The 15,752-nt window shown below is 42.1% G+C and overlaps 1 protein-coding gene across 2 annotated transcripts in view; it reads right to left on the minus strand.

The window, feature by feature from the left end:
* foxp4 (forkhead box P4) overlaps window positions 1-15,752 on the minus strand; it is a 167,479-nt gene that overhangs the window by 71,190 nt on the left and 80,537 nt on the right. For both annotated transcript variants that reach the window (XM_088337790.1, XM_088337789.1), the window contains exon 3: window positions 13,928-14,017. In XM_088337790.1, coding sequence (XP_088193916.1) covers window positions 13,928-14,017 — 90 coding nt within the window. The remainder of the gene's footprint in view (window positions 1-13,927; window positions 14,018-15,752) is intronic.

Consider the following 15,752-nt stretch of genomic DNA (forward strand, 5'->3'; position numbering starts at 1 on the left):
AAAAAAAGAGCTTTGTTAGCTCGGTTACAAAACTCCACAGCATGGGTGCTTACGGGGACCAGAGGGGAGGTATCACATGACACCAGCTTTAAAATGGCTGCATTGGTTCCCTGGAGGTCCCGGAGGTCCTCTGGCAGCGGCCTGTTAACTGTTCCCAGGGTGAGGACCAAAACCTATGGCCAAGCAGCATCAGCCACTTTGGTCCTCATCGATGGAACAGTCTGCCGGAGGACATAAGGTCTGCAGGGACCCTTGATCAGCTTGAGACCCACTATTACAATATGGCTTTTGATTGATCATTTTTATTTTTGATCTGTTTAACTTCTCATCTTTTACTGTATAATACTTGTCTTTTATTCTACACTTTTATGTTTTGTTCTGTGGTTCTTTTTGCTTTTATATTAGTGAGGTTTTCACAGTTTTGGCGTATGCTAGGTTATTTATACAGCACTTTGAGTGGCGATGTTTTGCCTGAAAAGGGCTTAACAAATCAATTTGATTTGATTTGCAGGGTTTGTACGGGTGCTTGAAATCCTTAAAAATGCTGGCATTTTAACGTTAAAGGATTGAAAAGTGGGCGGCGCAGTGGTTAGTGCGTGTGCGGCACAGTTCTGAGGTCATGAGATCGAACCTTCTGTATGGAGTTTGCATGTTCTCCCCGTGCTTGGGTGGGTTTCCTCCGGGCACTCTGGTTTCCTCCCACATTCCAAAAACATGCATGTCAGGTTCGTTGGCGGTCCAAATTGTCCTTAATAGTAAATAAGCGAGTGAGTTGTATGTCTTTGTGTCGCCTGCCCACTGCCCGAAGATAGGGATTCAGCACCCCCGCGCCCCTAACTGAGGATAAGCGGTGCAGGTAATGGATGGATGGATGGAGGCCCCTATCCATGACTAAATGGGGAAAAATATACATGTTTTGTTTTTGCACTGACGACAGCTCCTTCCCTCATGGACTTTTTGATTTTTTTTTACACAGAACTTTTTAAAGAAATAAACATTCATATTTATTTCTTTATTAACTCATCATTTCAAGGGAATTTGATGTATAAACAACATCGGTGACTACTCAGGAGTGGAATACCTGGGCCGGAAACGGTCCTGGAAAAAAAACGATACGGCACCCAAACCAGAATACTAATAGCAAGGTCATAAATAGCAGTAGCGTGTCTGTCGTCGCCATAATGGCCCCCAAACGGGCTCTGGGTTTAAACGATGTGCACCTTGCCTGGGGGTCTACGGGGACACACGGGAGAGAGCCGTAATTGAAAAAATGACAAGGGAGAATGGCAGGGAGGGGGCGCGAGGGGGCCCGCAATTGGCCCCCCGCCACCCCCCCTCCAGCAGTGCTTTTTATCCCTGTCAGTGCGCATTAGCACCTCTCCCCTTCTCTGTTGCTGCGCCTGTCACACACCAGCTAGCAAAACTGAAGACATGGAAATTTGTGTTGTTTGCATGCATGCGTGACCCATCCACCCCGACACAAAAGAGGAGGGGGGATCCTTTGCTCTAAACAAAGTGAATCCCCTTGCACTCGTTTCTCCAAAAGCCGTACAGGTAAAAGGACCAAATGAGGCCAGCAGCAAGCGGGTCGTAAATTGTGTCGACTTACGAGCACGACTCGGCAAGGTCCGCGTTGAGAAGGAATGCCGTCCATCGCCCACTAGGAAACTATCACCGACGTTTTGTATTCTGTGTTGACAACGTACTGTTGTGCTCCTCAATTGTTGTATATTGTATCGATTTACGAGCACAACTCGACAAATTCCAAACGAATCAAAAGGCGCTCATTCGTCCACTTTCAAACTACTGACGGTGTTTGGATTTTTCTCGTAAGTTGTCGGAAGTAGTTTTAACTTACAAGCACAACGATACAAGTTGCAAATGTAAACAAAATGCCGTCAATCGTCTGCTACAAAGATACTGACTGTGTTATTAATTTCATGTTTAGCGACGCATTTCCTGTGTTGTCCTCAGTTGTGTCGACTCACGAGCACATTTCGACAGGTTCCACATCAAAACTAAATTCCATTAATTGTCCACATTTTAAAACCAAGTTGACAGGTTTTAAGAGTCCGTAAACCCAAATAAATTAGTAGAACGCGAGAAAGGCGAGGCGATAAATCAAAATGTAATCAAGGATTGATGAGACATTTTCTTAACATAGGTTTGTCATAATGAGCTGTGTTGACTTACGAGCACAACTGAACAGGTGCCACGTGTAAACAAAATTGAATCCACTACAAAGCCAGCCTTTTAAATTTTATGCTCAGCGAGACGTTTACTCAATGTATGATTGTGCTTATAAGTTGTAGTCAGTGGTGTTGACTTACGAGTACGGCTCGACAGGTTCTACATCGAAGGAGAATGCCATTAATCGTCCACTACGAAACCATCGCCAGTGGTTTGAATTTTGAGCCCGATAAAACAACGTACAGTTTTGCTCGTAGGTTGTTGTAAATTGTATTGGCTTACGAGCATAACTCAAAAAATTCCAATGTACGATTGTGCTCGTAAGTTGTAGTAAATTCTGTTGACGTATGAGCAGGTTACAGATTGAAACAGAAAGCAATCAATCGTCCACCTTAGAACAGAATGTAAAGTTGAGTGAGACTTTTTCAATGTAAGATTGTGTTGGTAAGTTATCATAAGTTGTGTTGACTTACGAGCACAACCCTACAAATCTGCATCAAAAAGGAATGCCTTTAACCACCACTACATTTCTGTTTGGCAGGGAAATTTCACAACTCATAATCGTCCTCGTAAATTGTCGTTTGTTGTGTTGACTTACAGACACAACTCAACAGGTTGCATATGTAAACTCTCATTGATCGACCACTTCAAAACAATTGAATGTTTTGAATTTTTCGTTTACTAAGATGCTTTCTCAACGTAAGATTGCGCTTATAGGTTGTTGTAAATCGCGTTGACTTACGAGCACAACTCATTAGGTTGCACATGTAAACAAAATATCATCAATCTTTTGAATTTTATATTGAGTAAGACGTTGTCTCGACGTACGATTGTGCTCGTAAAGCGAGTTGACTCATGAGAGAGCGTAACTCGACGGGTTTTACTTTGAAAGAAAATGCCATCCGTCTCCTACTTCAAAATTCTTGACGCAGTTTCGAATTTTATGCTTAGTTAGATGTTTTCTCGACATTACGTTCCCGCTCGTAAGTTGTGTTGACTTACGAGCGCAACTAAACAGTTTCTACTTCGAAACAACATGCCATCAATCGTCCACTTCAGAACGAGGTAAAAGAACAAAAAGAGGTGAGGAGGGGAGTGGGTTAAGGGTTTGTAGGGAGGGCTTCGGGGGCTCTACAAGAGAGGACTGAAGAAGAAAGGCGACGAGTAAAAAAAAAAAAAAGTAAAGGAGTCCCAACTGTGTGAAGAGTGTTTGGAAGCGAGGGTCAGAGCGTTACTGGAATTAAAAGAGCTTTCATAGTGGGGCCAGAGTATCCCCACTCACAAATCCTCAAGGGCGGGGGCAACAAGAAGTGTCGTGATCATCCTGGACACCAGATATGAGTTTTCGACTTAGAAGAACGTCGGAATGTGGGCACAAAATTTCGTTCGAATGCTTTTACAACATAGGGAACGTAAAAATATTAGAATGTACACAACATGTATCTAACAATGATAAAATTGTTTGAATTTTAGTATCTAAACAACAAAAAACACAGGAGCTAGGGTTTGGGCTTTAATTAAGGGTCTTAAACTTGTGTTATGGTTTCAAGAAAACATACTTAACAATAAAAGAATAAAACATTTGTTATGCTATTTCACCCTTTTTAACTCAATGGTACTACATTCATATCGGATCTTTGATGTTTGTAGCCATCATTGACAAATGACAAATAAAGTACCTTTGCCTCATTTGTTTGGAGTTGCTAAAACTCAAACTTATCCCGAACTTCAGTCTCATAGTTTGGATTGTAGACGCTGCCCTACTTTGAATTTGTTGCTCAGTTGCATCGGTGCAATATCTTGTAAGTTCAAGGTTTATATAAGTATGTTTAAGGCTTGTAAAGTAACCTGTACTGTTTTGTACTAAAAAATAGACATTTACTCAAATAATATGCTCTATAGAATTATGTTTAACTAATTTTTGGAAGATAAGCTTGAAGAGGTCCTCCGTCGTGGTAAAAAGTGGCCGAAAAAAGCGTTCTGACCATTTTCTCAACCGCGTCAGGCTTTCTTATTCCACTTTCATTTCAAAAGAAAGGGGTCACCTCTTCTTTACACTTTACACCAACCATATCGAATGGATGCACGAGATATTAAACAATAACGTTCTTAAATGTTATATTGTCAAAGTTCTTAGCGCGCTGGAGATACAGTATAGAATGTTCATACGCGAACTAGGAAGAGGAAGTGTATTTCTTTTTCCGGGTGACCTCTCACAGCGCCACCACACGCTGGCGGCAGAAAAAAGCACTACAGTAATGTAGTGCACACAATAAAAAAAAATCTAACTTACAGCGTCTGTATGACTTGAACGTAACTTCATATTTCTCAGTTCACTCAAGTCTTTACCTTCAACAAATAAGTTACTTGACCTAGCTAAAAAAGTAACAATAGGTTCCAATGTAGTTACCTTTAAAAGTAAAATTGTTCAAATGTAGCGAGATAAAAAGGTTAGGTGTCCAGATAAAAAGGTACACATGTAGCTAGAGAACTAGCTAGAAAAGGTAAGTTCGATAACTCAAATTGTAAAAAGTGTTTAACTTGATAGGAAGTTACAAGCACTTTGAGTGGAAATGTATTGCCTGAGAAGCGTTGAACAAATACATTTGATTGGATGCAAAGGTTGCTTGCTAGAAAGGTACAAAAGTTGCTAGGTAGCTAGCTAGAAAGTTTCAAAGCCAGCTAGCTAGAAAGGTAAAAACGTAGCTACAAGGGTAAAAGTCCCAAGAAAGTTTGTGATAAGGGGAATGAAAAGAAGGGTAAAAACAATCCAATTGAAGAAGCAAATGGTTGCGGAATACGAAAACGGTCAAAGAACCTAGGTAGCTAGCTACAAAGGTTCAAAGGTAGCTAGCTAGAAAGCTAAAACGTAGCTAGATAGCTAGCTAGAAAAGGTAAGTTCGATAACTCAAATTGTAAAAAGTGTGTAACTTGATAGAAAGTTACAAGAACTTTGAGTGGAAATGTATTGCCTGAGAAGCGCTGAACAAATACATTTGATTGGATGCAAAGGTTGCTTGCTAGAAAGGTACAAAAGTTGCTAGGTAGCTAGCTAGAAAGTTTCAAAGCTTGCTAGCTAGAAAGGTAAAACGTAGCTAAATAGCTAGCTACAAGGGTAAAAGTCCCAAGAAAGTTTGTGATAAGGGGAATGAAAAGAAGGGTAAAAACAATCCAATTGAAGAAGCAAATGGTTGCGGAATACGAAAAGAGTCAAAGAACCTAGGTAGCTAGCTACAAAGGTTCAAAGGTAGCTAGCTAGAAAGCTAAAACGTAGCTAGCTAGCTAGCTAGAAGGGTAAAAGTCCCACGAAAGTTTGTTATAAGGGGAATGAAAAGAAGGGTAAAAAACAATCCAGCTGACGAAGGAAATGGTTGCGGAACACAAAAACGGTCGAAGAACCTAGGTAGCTAGCTAGAAAGGTTCAAAGCTAGCTAGTTAGAAAGGTAAAAACGTAGCTAGATAGCTAGGTAGAAGGGTAAAAGTCACAAGAAAGTTTGTGAATGAAAAGAAGGGTAAAAACAATCGAGTTGAAGAAGAAAATGGTCGAACTGTCGAAGAATATTTACCATTGAAGCGCTGCTGAGAGTTACAGGAAATTGTTTAAAAATGTAGCTTTTTAAGTTAACCATTAAACTGCTGTTCAAGGGTACAGTCAATTCTTCCAAATTATTTGATATTCTTTCAAGACAGCTAGATAAATCAAATTAGTGATCAATCTATTAACGCTAACACCCATCAAAGCATTAATCCCGATGGCTGGCTAGCTTGACAGAAATCCCTTTATCCAACGTGATAAACAAATATGACCTATGTATCTAGTTAGCTCAATAACATTGTTTGATATTAGTATCTTTATTAAGTTTCAACATTATCATCTACACATTCAAACATTTGGATACACAGCTTTATTCCAATTTTAGCTAACCTGCATTGGCCTCCTGTTAGCTTAAGATGTGGTTATGTTGGTATTATACAAAATCCTACATGGACTTGATCCCTCATATCTTTCAGATTTCATTTCCTCCTATGTTCCGGTCCGGAGCCTTCGCTCTGAAAACACTGGTCTACTAGGGATCCCAAGAGCCAAGAAGAAATCTGAAGATTGGAGAGCATTGTCCATTCGGGCCCTGGTGCTGTGGAATGCTCTTCCCCCCTGAGATTGGATCTGCAACTTCAGTGGAACGGTTTAAATCCAAGCTTAAAACACACTTTTATTCTATAGCATATGAATAACCTATATTTTATGTTGACAATATCTGTGTATTATTTGCCCCCATGTAGGTTTTAGATCAGGGGATGGTATCATGATAGTCCGTGGTTTGCAATCATCTGTGGTCTGTGCAGCCCTTTGAGACTCTTTGTGATTATGGGCCAAACACATAACTGACTTGACTATTCCTATTTTGGGTTATTTAGGTATCTGTTGAATTCATATTTTGTATCATTTGGAAAGCATAGGAACGGATAAAAGTAAATAACATTGCTTCATATTGGAAAGAATGCTTCGTTTCTTGAACAATTCATTATGGAAAAGCATCGACACGGCTTAGTGTTCCTATTAGCGAGCCGGGAGGTGCGTGCACAAAAAGACACGCACTGGTGCCGAAGTACCCTCCTTGACAAAATGAAAAGAAACTTCAGAGGACAGTGACACACCATCAAGTTCAAGTGGAAAATACAGAAAACGCACCTCTACGACCCCCCCCCACCAATGTCCATCTAACGCCCCAGTGCCCCCGGATAAAAATGACAACACACTCCCAGAAAACACACAAACGCCAAGGCACACCGCCACCCGCTATTGTTTCATTATCGATTTCGCTCATGTTTCAAATCACAAAATAAGTTTCACACTCCAGTGCTCGTAAGCGGGACCCTCTCGTCGCCGGACGGCCCCATCCAAACTGTCAGGAGCCCCCCGAAGGACCCCACCTCCCCACCCCCCACCGGCTTTGTTCAGCCTGTCCGACACACACACGGTCGCTAGCGAGCTGGCAACTCGTCGCACATCGAGTGCTAGAAACTGTCGACTAAACACTTTGAGCCTCGGACAAAAGGAGCGCTTGGGGAAAAACACTTTAAACGGAAATAATGGCGGCGGGGAAGAAGGGCCGCTTGAGTCCCGCCCTGAGGGGCAAAGCACTCGTCTTTTCACATATTTTTTCTTTTTTTTGGTGACGCTCGTCATAAAGACGTTTAAACAATAGGCGCTTGAGTTTGTTGAGGTTGAAAAGAAACGAGGAGTGTTGACTTACGAGCGCAGCTCAACAGGTTGTACGTGTAAACAAAACGCCATCGACCGTCCACTATAAAACAATAGCCAGCGGTTTAAATTTATGTTTCGTGAGACATTTTCTCAATGTATGGTTCTTGTGTTGACTTACGAGCGCAACTCAACAGGTTCAACATGTAAACCAAACGCCATCAATTGTCCACTACAACACAATTGCCATCAGTTTGAATTTTAAGTTTAGTGAGACATTTTTTCAACGTACAATTGTTGTCATATGTTGTGTTGACATACGAGCGCAACTCAACAGGTTCAACATGTAAACCAAACATCAACCTCAGTGAACACTAGGAAAGCCCTGACTCCCACCTGTCTATTGCTCCCGTCTGTCCCCAGGCTCCGACCCGTTTTTGATCCCGACCACGTCTACTCTCCCGTCCTGGCTTTCGACCTCTTTTGACTCCGACCACATCTACTCTCCTTTCCTGGCTGACGACTCGCTTCTGACAAGGTTTTTGCCCTCCTGTCCCGGCTACCGACCCCTTTTACTGTTCCCGACACCGCCATCGCTCGCCATGGAAGATCCACTGCCGCGTTCAGCGCGACCTGCTTGCCGCGTCCAGCGATCCCCGGATCGTGGGTGCAACCCTTTCTCTTTCTTTCAATAAAACTTGTGAGAAACGCAACGCAATTGGGTCCTGTCTCCGTTCTGGTCTTGACACCAAACATTAACGCTAGTAAAAACAATTCAATAATATTACCTGCTTTTTTGCGTGGAATGTTGTACCTCATAACAGAATTTTTTGGAGCATTAAGAAGCATTTTGTGATTGTATGCAATTACTAAGAATTTTATGTTCTTTACTATGCCGGTGTACTGACAACTCATTTTCTATAAAAAACTACGAAAATTTGATAAAATAAAACTACTAATGTTGTTTTGTTTTACAAATCTGTCAATTGGCAGTGTCTAAAATAACGTCTGCCCGAATGCCCGGGGCGTGCATCTTTTACGTCGGGCGTACAACTTACACAACGTCTCAGCCCTGGTGGCCGTCAACTTTTGCAAGAAACAAACAAAAAAAGAAAACGAAATACAGTAATTCCTCGGTTATCGCGGTTGATGGGGACCAAAACCACCCGCGAAAAGTGAAAATCCGCGAAGTAGCGACGCCCCTTCAAAAATGCTTACAAAAATAAATACATATATATATTTTATTTTATCATCAATAATTTTGAGACCTGCGAAGCTCTGAACCCGCGAACATGGAACTACAAAGCAGCGGCACCCCTTCAAAAATGCTTAAAAAATATATATTTTTATTTTATTATTATTATTTTTTTTTAATTATTATTATTTTTTAGACCCCCGAAGCTCTGAACCCACGAACTTGGAACCGCAAAGTAGCGAGGTCCCACTGTATTTTTTTTTTTCAAGTCAAACGTTTTGCTTTATTCCGATTTCGAAATCTTCGTTCGGTTTAGAAATTTCGTAATTTCGGTTCATTTGGCAATTTGCATACTCGGCAGCCAATCCGAAGCCTGCATCGAATAACTTCCTGCTTCCAGACTCTCCCGAGCGTTATCAGGTTGCATATAATTTTCTAAAGTAGACGCACTGCAAACAAAAGAAAAATGGATAAGTGGTTAGGAATCAAGCCAAAACCTCAGACCCAGAAGAAAGATTCAAAAGAAGCTAACAAAATGAATGACGCTACAAAACGTAAGCGTACATTAAAAGCATCATGGATAGAGGAGTTCACGTGGCTTGTAGCAGACGACGCAACGCAAACATTGCCGGACAACTTTTCAGAGTTGTCTGCCCTGGTCTCCGGTCACTTTTTGTCATGAGTTTCAGACACTGCAATTGGTTCAAACATTGAACTGTTTTTTGTCGAGTCATTCATAACGATGACTATTTTGTTGTTTGCAGTGATCACCTTGTCTAAGAACCACTTTCAAGCGAAAAATGCCTCTCTTAAATACTCCTCGGATGTTATTTTTTTTTTTTTTTTACAAATTTGCAAATTGCCATTATCCTTTGTGAAATACGATTTCGGCCTCCATTGTGCGGAATCGTACGTCAGGCAGAAAATGCAGGTCGCTCTCTCACATGCAAATGAGTGTCAGGCAATAATTAGATCTTTAGGAGCTTGATAATTAGATCCCCCGCCTCCCCACAGTCATTTTTCTCTCTTTTTTTCTCCTGGGAAGACTTCCTCTTGTGTCTTGACTTCTCTGAAGTCGCATTTTATGCTGACAACCCCCCTGTCTTCCTCCGTCTCCCCCCCCCCCATCATATTTTCTCTTCATTTGTAATAGAAGTGTGGAGACGGACGGGAAGTGACAGATGCTATCGGGGTCCGCGATTGGTCCTTCTCAGACGTTCTTTGTATCGGCGCGATGTTATCGGTCGGCGCTTTTGGACAGGGAAACGTGACAATAGCTGCCGTCTCTTCGGGGATTCTTCTTTTTTTATGATTTTATTTTTTACGGAGGATTGACTGATCAAAAGTGTGTTTGAAAAGTCATTTGGAGCGACGAGGTTTCAGCATGACACTGGTGACATTTTGAGCCATTTTGGGACGGAATCTTAGGATTATCAGTTGAATCGACAAAATAATCGACACTGAAAATGATAGATGAATCGAATGCTTTTTTTAAAACATAAGACTAATTATTCAGCATGACACTGGTGATATTTCGACCAATTTTGTGCCGGAAGTTTTAAACTATCAGATGAATCGACAAAATAATCAACTGAATCACTGAATAATGTCAGGAACCAGAACAGGATCAGGACCCAAACGCGTGACGTTACTCACATAAGCTTTTTATTTTACGGGAAATAGGGAGTCATGCACGTTAGGCAGCAGTCTGGCGTGAAATGATAGGAAGCCAGCGGCCGACGAGTTCGACTCCAATTGCCCGAGTTGATATCGGACGGATGGGGTCGATACCGGACAGGACGAGACAGACAGGATAGATAATGAATCAGGATATCAAAAATAAACAGGAGTAACTAGGCGGGAACGAAAACTGAAGAGAATAATAAATAGGACAAACATAGACAGAAACAAAACTGGAAACCGAAATTAAACCAGACAAAATGAACAGGAACAATACCGGGCAGGAAATACCAACAGGGACAGGACCGAGTCGAAACCCACGTCTTGCGGGGCAGAAGTTCGTTGACGGGCTGACAATGGAAGCGTGAGAGCGCTGAGCTTAGATAGACGGAAAGCCAATTTGTCAATCAGCCGTAGGTGGCGCCATGGCAACTCCGACAAATAATAAAAGTAATAAAATATTGCTATTGATTATATTGATTAATATGACTGATTATACGATTGGTAAAACTGTGAAGACTTTTGTCAAAAAGAGGGGAAGAGTTTGGAGTATTTCTATTGTTGTACATTAAATCTGTGTGATACAAATAATTATTTGATAGTGTCATAATTGCTAATGTGAATCATCCGTGCCCGCTCCTTTGGCGCCAACTGCCTCCGACTCTGATTGGCTCCCTGTCATTATTTGAATCAACGCCTATCTGTCACATGTTGTCAGTCTGTCTGCGAACCTCAGTGTACACTAGGCAAGCTTTTTCGACCCTGACTCCCACCTGTTTTGGCTCCTGTCTGTCCCCCGACTTTGACCCGTTTTTGATCCTGACCACGTCTACTCTCCTTTCCTGGCTTTCGACTTGTTTCCGATCCCGACCATATTTTTTGCTCTTCTATCCCGGCTACTAACCCGTTTTTTTCCGTTCCTGACACTGCCATCGCTCGCCACGGAAGTCCCACTTCCACGTTCAGAGCGACCCGCTTCCCGCATCCAGCGATCACCGAAACGTGGGTGCAACCCTTTTCTTTCTTCCAATAAAACTGAGAGAAACGTAACGCAAGTGGGTCCTGTCTCCGTTCTGATCCTGACGGATAGATTCACAGATACAAATGAACATGGCTAAGTTATTCTTCTCCAATGTTTGTACTTTTCATCAAAAATGTGAGTATCTAGTTATTGCTATAAACCGCGTACAATCATTTTGATTTGATACCTCTCTAGACGTGAAACAAGTATTTTTTTTGTTTATTTTGTTTTTAGACCGCTCTTTAGTCCGGGCGTTCCGTTGTTTATATTGGCCCAAATTTTTCGATTGTGAGCCTTGTGGGCTGTTTATGAGAACAACGCCTAAAACACAACCTTGGAAGTCGCGTTTGCCCTGCCTGGCGTCCACTACATTTCCCGTGTGTGTGTTGTTTTTGCTTATTGAGGATACACAAAGACACACACAAAGACACAAAAAACGCTGCCAACACGCATCATGGGCAGGAAGTGTGCAAGCATTGGAGCTGACAGCTGAGACAACAGAGATGGAGCTGGCCTGCCCCGGATAGCTAACCGACTCAAAGGCTAACGGGCTAACGCGCTAACGGGCACCAACAAACAAGGAAAACAAGACAAGAGATGCAGAAGGGGGCAAAGGGGGAGGCTCTTTTTTTCCATGAGTGAGGGAAGGAAATGGGAGGTAACACCCCGTAAGAGAATGTGCACACCAGGCAGGTCAAGTCAGCAAATCTGCTGTTTCCAAACAGGCTCGATCGCCTTGTAGATTTAATATAATAACAATAATCAAATCATAAATAAATAAGTAGGGATGCACAGGATTTTCGACACTGAAAACATAAAAAATAAAAATAAAACAGAAAAACAAAAGTGAGGTGAGCCGTTCGAAGCTGGCTTTGACTTGGGGGACGAATTAGAGCAGGTACTGTCGGCAAATGAGCTACTAGCAAAACGCTTTTTGTTTAGATTTGACATTGACGTCATATTCAAGAGAAAAAAAATAAAATAAACGAAATACTAAATAAATAGGAATTACCCAAATTTTGGAGACCGGAAAATGTTGAGCTGAAGAGGACAAAAAGTATATTCTTGGTTTTAACTTAAAGAAAATCGTTGCCAAACAAACAAAAATTAGGCCAGTTCAGGCTAGATATAAAATAATAATAAATCATGAATCAAATAATAGAAAAAATAGGGATGCAGCACATGTTCAGCACTGCAAATATTTCTGCAGAATCGATTTCTGGAAGGAAGAAGGAAAAAAAAAGGCTTCTGACGGACCAATGTTTTGCTTATGTCACGTCAAAAGTGAGGCGAGCCATTCGAAGCTTGCTCCTACTCTGGGGGCAAGTGAGTGCGGGTCAAGTCAGCAAATGTGGGTGTGTGCAAACACTTGTGGTCGCTGTGTGTATCTGGTATAATTAAAATAAATAAATAAAGAAATTAATAAATAAATAAACAAATAAATACATAAATAAATAAGGAAGAAATCACCAAATTTTTGGCACAGGAAACCGTCGAGCTGAAATGGACAAAAAGTGCATTTTCTGTTTCAGCTGAGGGAAAAAAAAACAAAAAAAACAAAGAAGGTTGCCTGAAGAACAATTTCGTGTTGATGCCACATCTAAGGTTAGGCGAGCCGTTCAAAGCACGCCTTACCTCGGGGGCGGAGTTTATGGTAAATTTTCAGTTTGCAAACGAAAATGAAGGATATAAAGGTAAAAACGGGAGTCCTGACAATTTTTAATCCAAAAATAAAAAAGATTGGAAAGTTAGTATGTCTAAATGGCCTTGGAAGAGCTTGAAAGGTGCTTGAATGTCCCCAAACTGTCACGGTTGCCATGGCGCCCAATTGGCCCCGCCCGTGTGGCGCCAGCTGCAGCTTGTTGTCATATTGGCTTCCCCAGTATTTAAACCCTGTCCTGTCAATCCCCTTATGTCAGTCCGTCCTTGAATCTCCGTGTGTTCAAAGAAAACCTTTTTCGACCCTGAACCCCACCTGTCCCGTTTTGCTCCCGTTTGTCTACGGCTACAACCCGTTTTGATCCCAGTCACGTCTGTTCTCCCGTCTTGGCTTATGTCTCGTTTCCGACCCTGATCATGTATGCTCTCCTGTTCTGGCTTACGACTCACTTCCGACTCTGACCACGTTTTTGCTCTCCTATTCCGGTTGCCATGGCGCCCAATTGGCCCCGCCCGTGTGGCGCCGGCTGCAGCTTGTTGACAGATTGGCTTCCACACTATTTAATGTCCTGTCAATCCCTTTTTGTCAGTCCGTCTTCGAATCTACGTGTGTTCAAGGAAAGCCTATTTCTTTTTGCTCCCATTTGTCTCCGGCTATAACCCGTTTTGATCCCGTCTTGGCTTACGACTCGTTTCCGACCCCGATCACGTCTGCTCTCCCGTTCTGGCTTACGATTCGCTTCCGACCACGCTTTTGCTCTCTTCCTATTCCTTTTTGGACATGTTAGGTTCGCATTGTTTTTGTTTTTTGACTCGTTTTATTTTTGTTTTCTCATGTTCAAAATTAAGTGTCAATGATTTCTATTATTTCGTGTTTTTCTCACTTTTCACTGTCCTGTCTATTAATATGCCCCAAAATATGTACTTCATTTGTATTATGTTTACATATGAAACAATAAGAAAAGATAGGGAATCTGACCTGCACGGGGCTCTGCTTGATCTCGTTGCCGCCGGGCGAGTTGAGTCCGGTGGCCTGCTGGAGGAGGAACTGGCGAGCAGCCTGCAGGGCCTAAAAAGAAGTCACAATCAGAATTAATTTTAGTCGGGAATCAAGATTTCATGGAGTCGGGTGCCTTTCCCGACCAAAATTTGTTAAAAAATGAAAAAAGATGGATAACTGATCACAGCTACAATAGTGCAGTTCATTTTACGCGTCCATGGCTGCTGACAAAACTGCCTTCTGCTGGTCCCGGCTCAAAGCAATATAGGATTGGGGATAATGGATCGTGGAGTTATTTATGCGGAAATACAGTACAGGCAGAACAAAAACAACAATATGCTATAGGGGATAATGGATCGCGGCCGCATGGTTGCAGTTCACTTTTCAGTGGATAGAATGGCAAAATAAGACCCGCCGAGCAAACAAAAGTGTGCTCTGTGACTGGGGATATTGGATCGTAGCCGCACAAGTGAATTCCATTTTGGGCAGAACAGAGGCAACAGTAGCTGAGGCGGTCCCATGCTTGCCTTGGAACCGAGAGGACAGAGGTTCAATTCCCAACTCCTCTGAGATAATTGTTAGAGTTTCCCTGGGCAAAACACTGAACCTCTAATGCCCTCAATAAGCAGGTAGGCACTTTGCATAGCTGATGATATTGTGTGTGAGTGTGTGTATGAATGGGTATAAGTGAAATACTATGGAAAGCGCTTTGATACGTCTTAAGTGTCCATGCCTCTCAACAAAAGTACCTTTTGCCATTCCCTTCAGATGGAAATACGGGATTGGGGATAATAGATCCAAGCTGCACAAGAATAACAGCGGAAAAAAGGGTGCCCTACTGTCCCTGCTGGCAGCAATATGCGAACGGGGATAATGCGGCTGCGTAAAGAAATTAACATAAAAATATGAATATGTAATAACCAATTAATTGGCACTCATTGTCTTTAAAAAGGCATTTCAACTTTAACAGTAGTAATAACATTGTTATAACATAGTAGTATCGTGGCCACACAGTGCAGTTCATTTTACGCGGGCCACAAAAATTGTGCCTCCAGTAGACAAACAGCAAGGCTTGAATATTAGTTGAATGTTTTTTGAATGAATATTTTTCCATCTTCAATGCACTGAGGCTGAAAAATTACAAAGGGTCAGGTAGAAAAAGATGACATTACTAGCTTGTATGAAAGGGATCTTGAAAAAGGGGCATAGGTTTTGCAAGTTCGTCCTTTCCAAGGCGAGCCTGCAAACAAACAAGTAGTGACAGAATGACCTGATTGCGTGTCGTAAGCGTGTTGTGCGCAGACAAACACGCTCGGGGATTTTGCGGAGTGGAGCCGCTCCCTCGGACCCGCACTTGACTGGACTTGCCCCCCCGACCTCAAGCCATGGCAAGCGTCCCATTTGTAATATTTGGCCCCGCTTCCCCTTCCCCCTCCCCCTTCGTCTGGCTCCTTCGGAAACGGCTTGGCCGCCTTCTCCAAAGTGTGTCGAGGATATCGTCATGCGCGACCCCGATACTCGCCGCCCGTACTTTACAGTCCTCCGCCCTCGAGTGCTGCCCCACGAAATGTCGACGCTTTTAAGAACTTGATTCTGCATCGGAGCTTAAAAGGACTACACAGTGTAAAATCCAGGGTTTGTACACCTTTAATGGCCAAATTTAGGCACTTTTAATAACTTTCAAAACCTATTTTCCAATTTCCCCATTACCATTAAAAGAAGAAATCCGATGTGAATCATGTCTTTTACATTGCCACAAATATATTTGTGATTTACATTGTAGGTTATTTTTAATTTCTAATGT

The sequence above is a fragment of the Urocampus carinirostris genome, chromosome 6, assembly GCF_059441175.1.
Source record: "Urocampus carinirostris isolate Australia breed hairy pipefish chromosome 6, RoL_Ucar_1.0, whole genome shotgun sequence".
Taxonomy (NCBI): Eukaryota; Metazoa; Chordata; class Actinopteri; order Syngnathiformes; family Syngnathidae; genus Urocampus; species Urocampus carinirostris.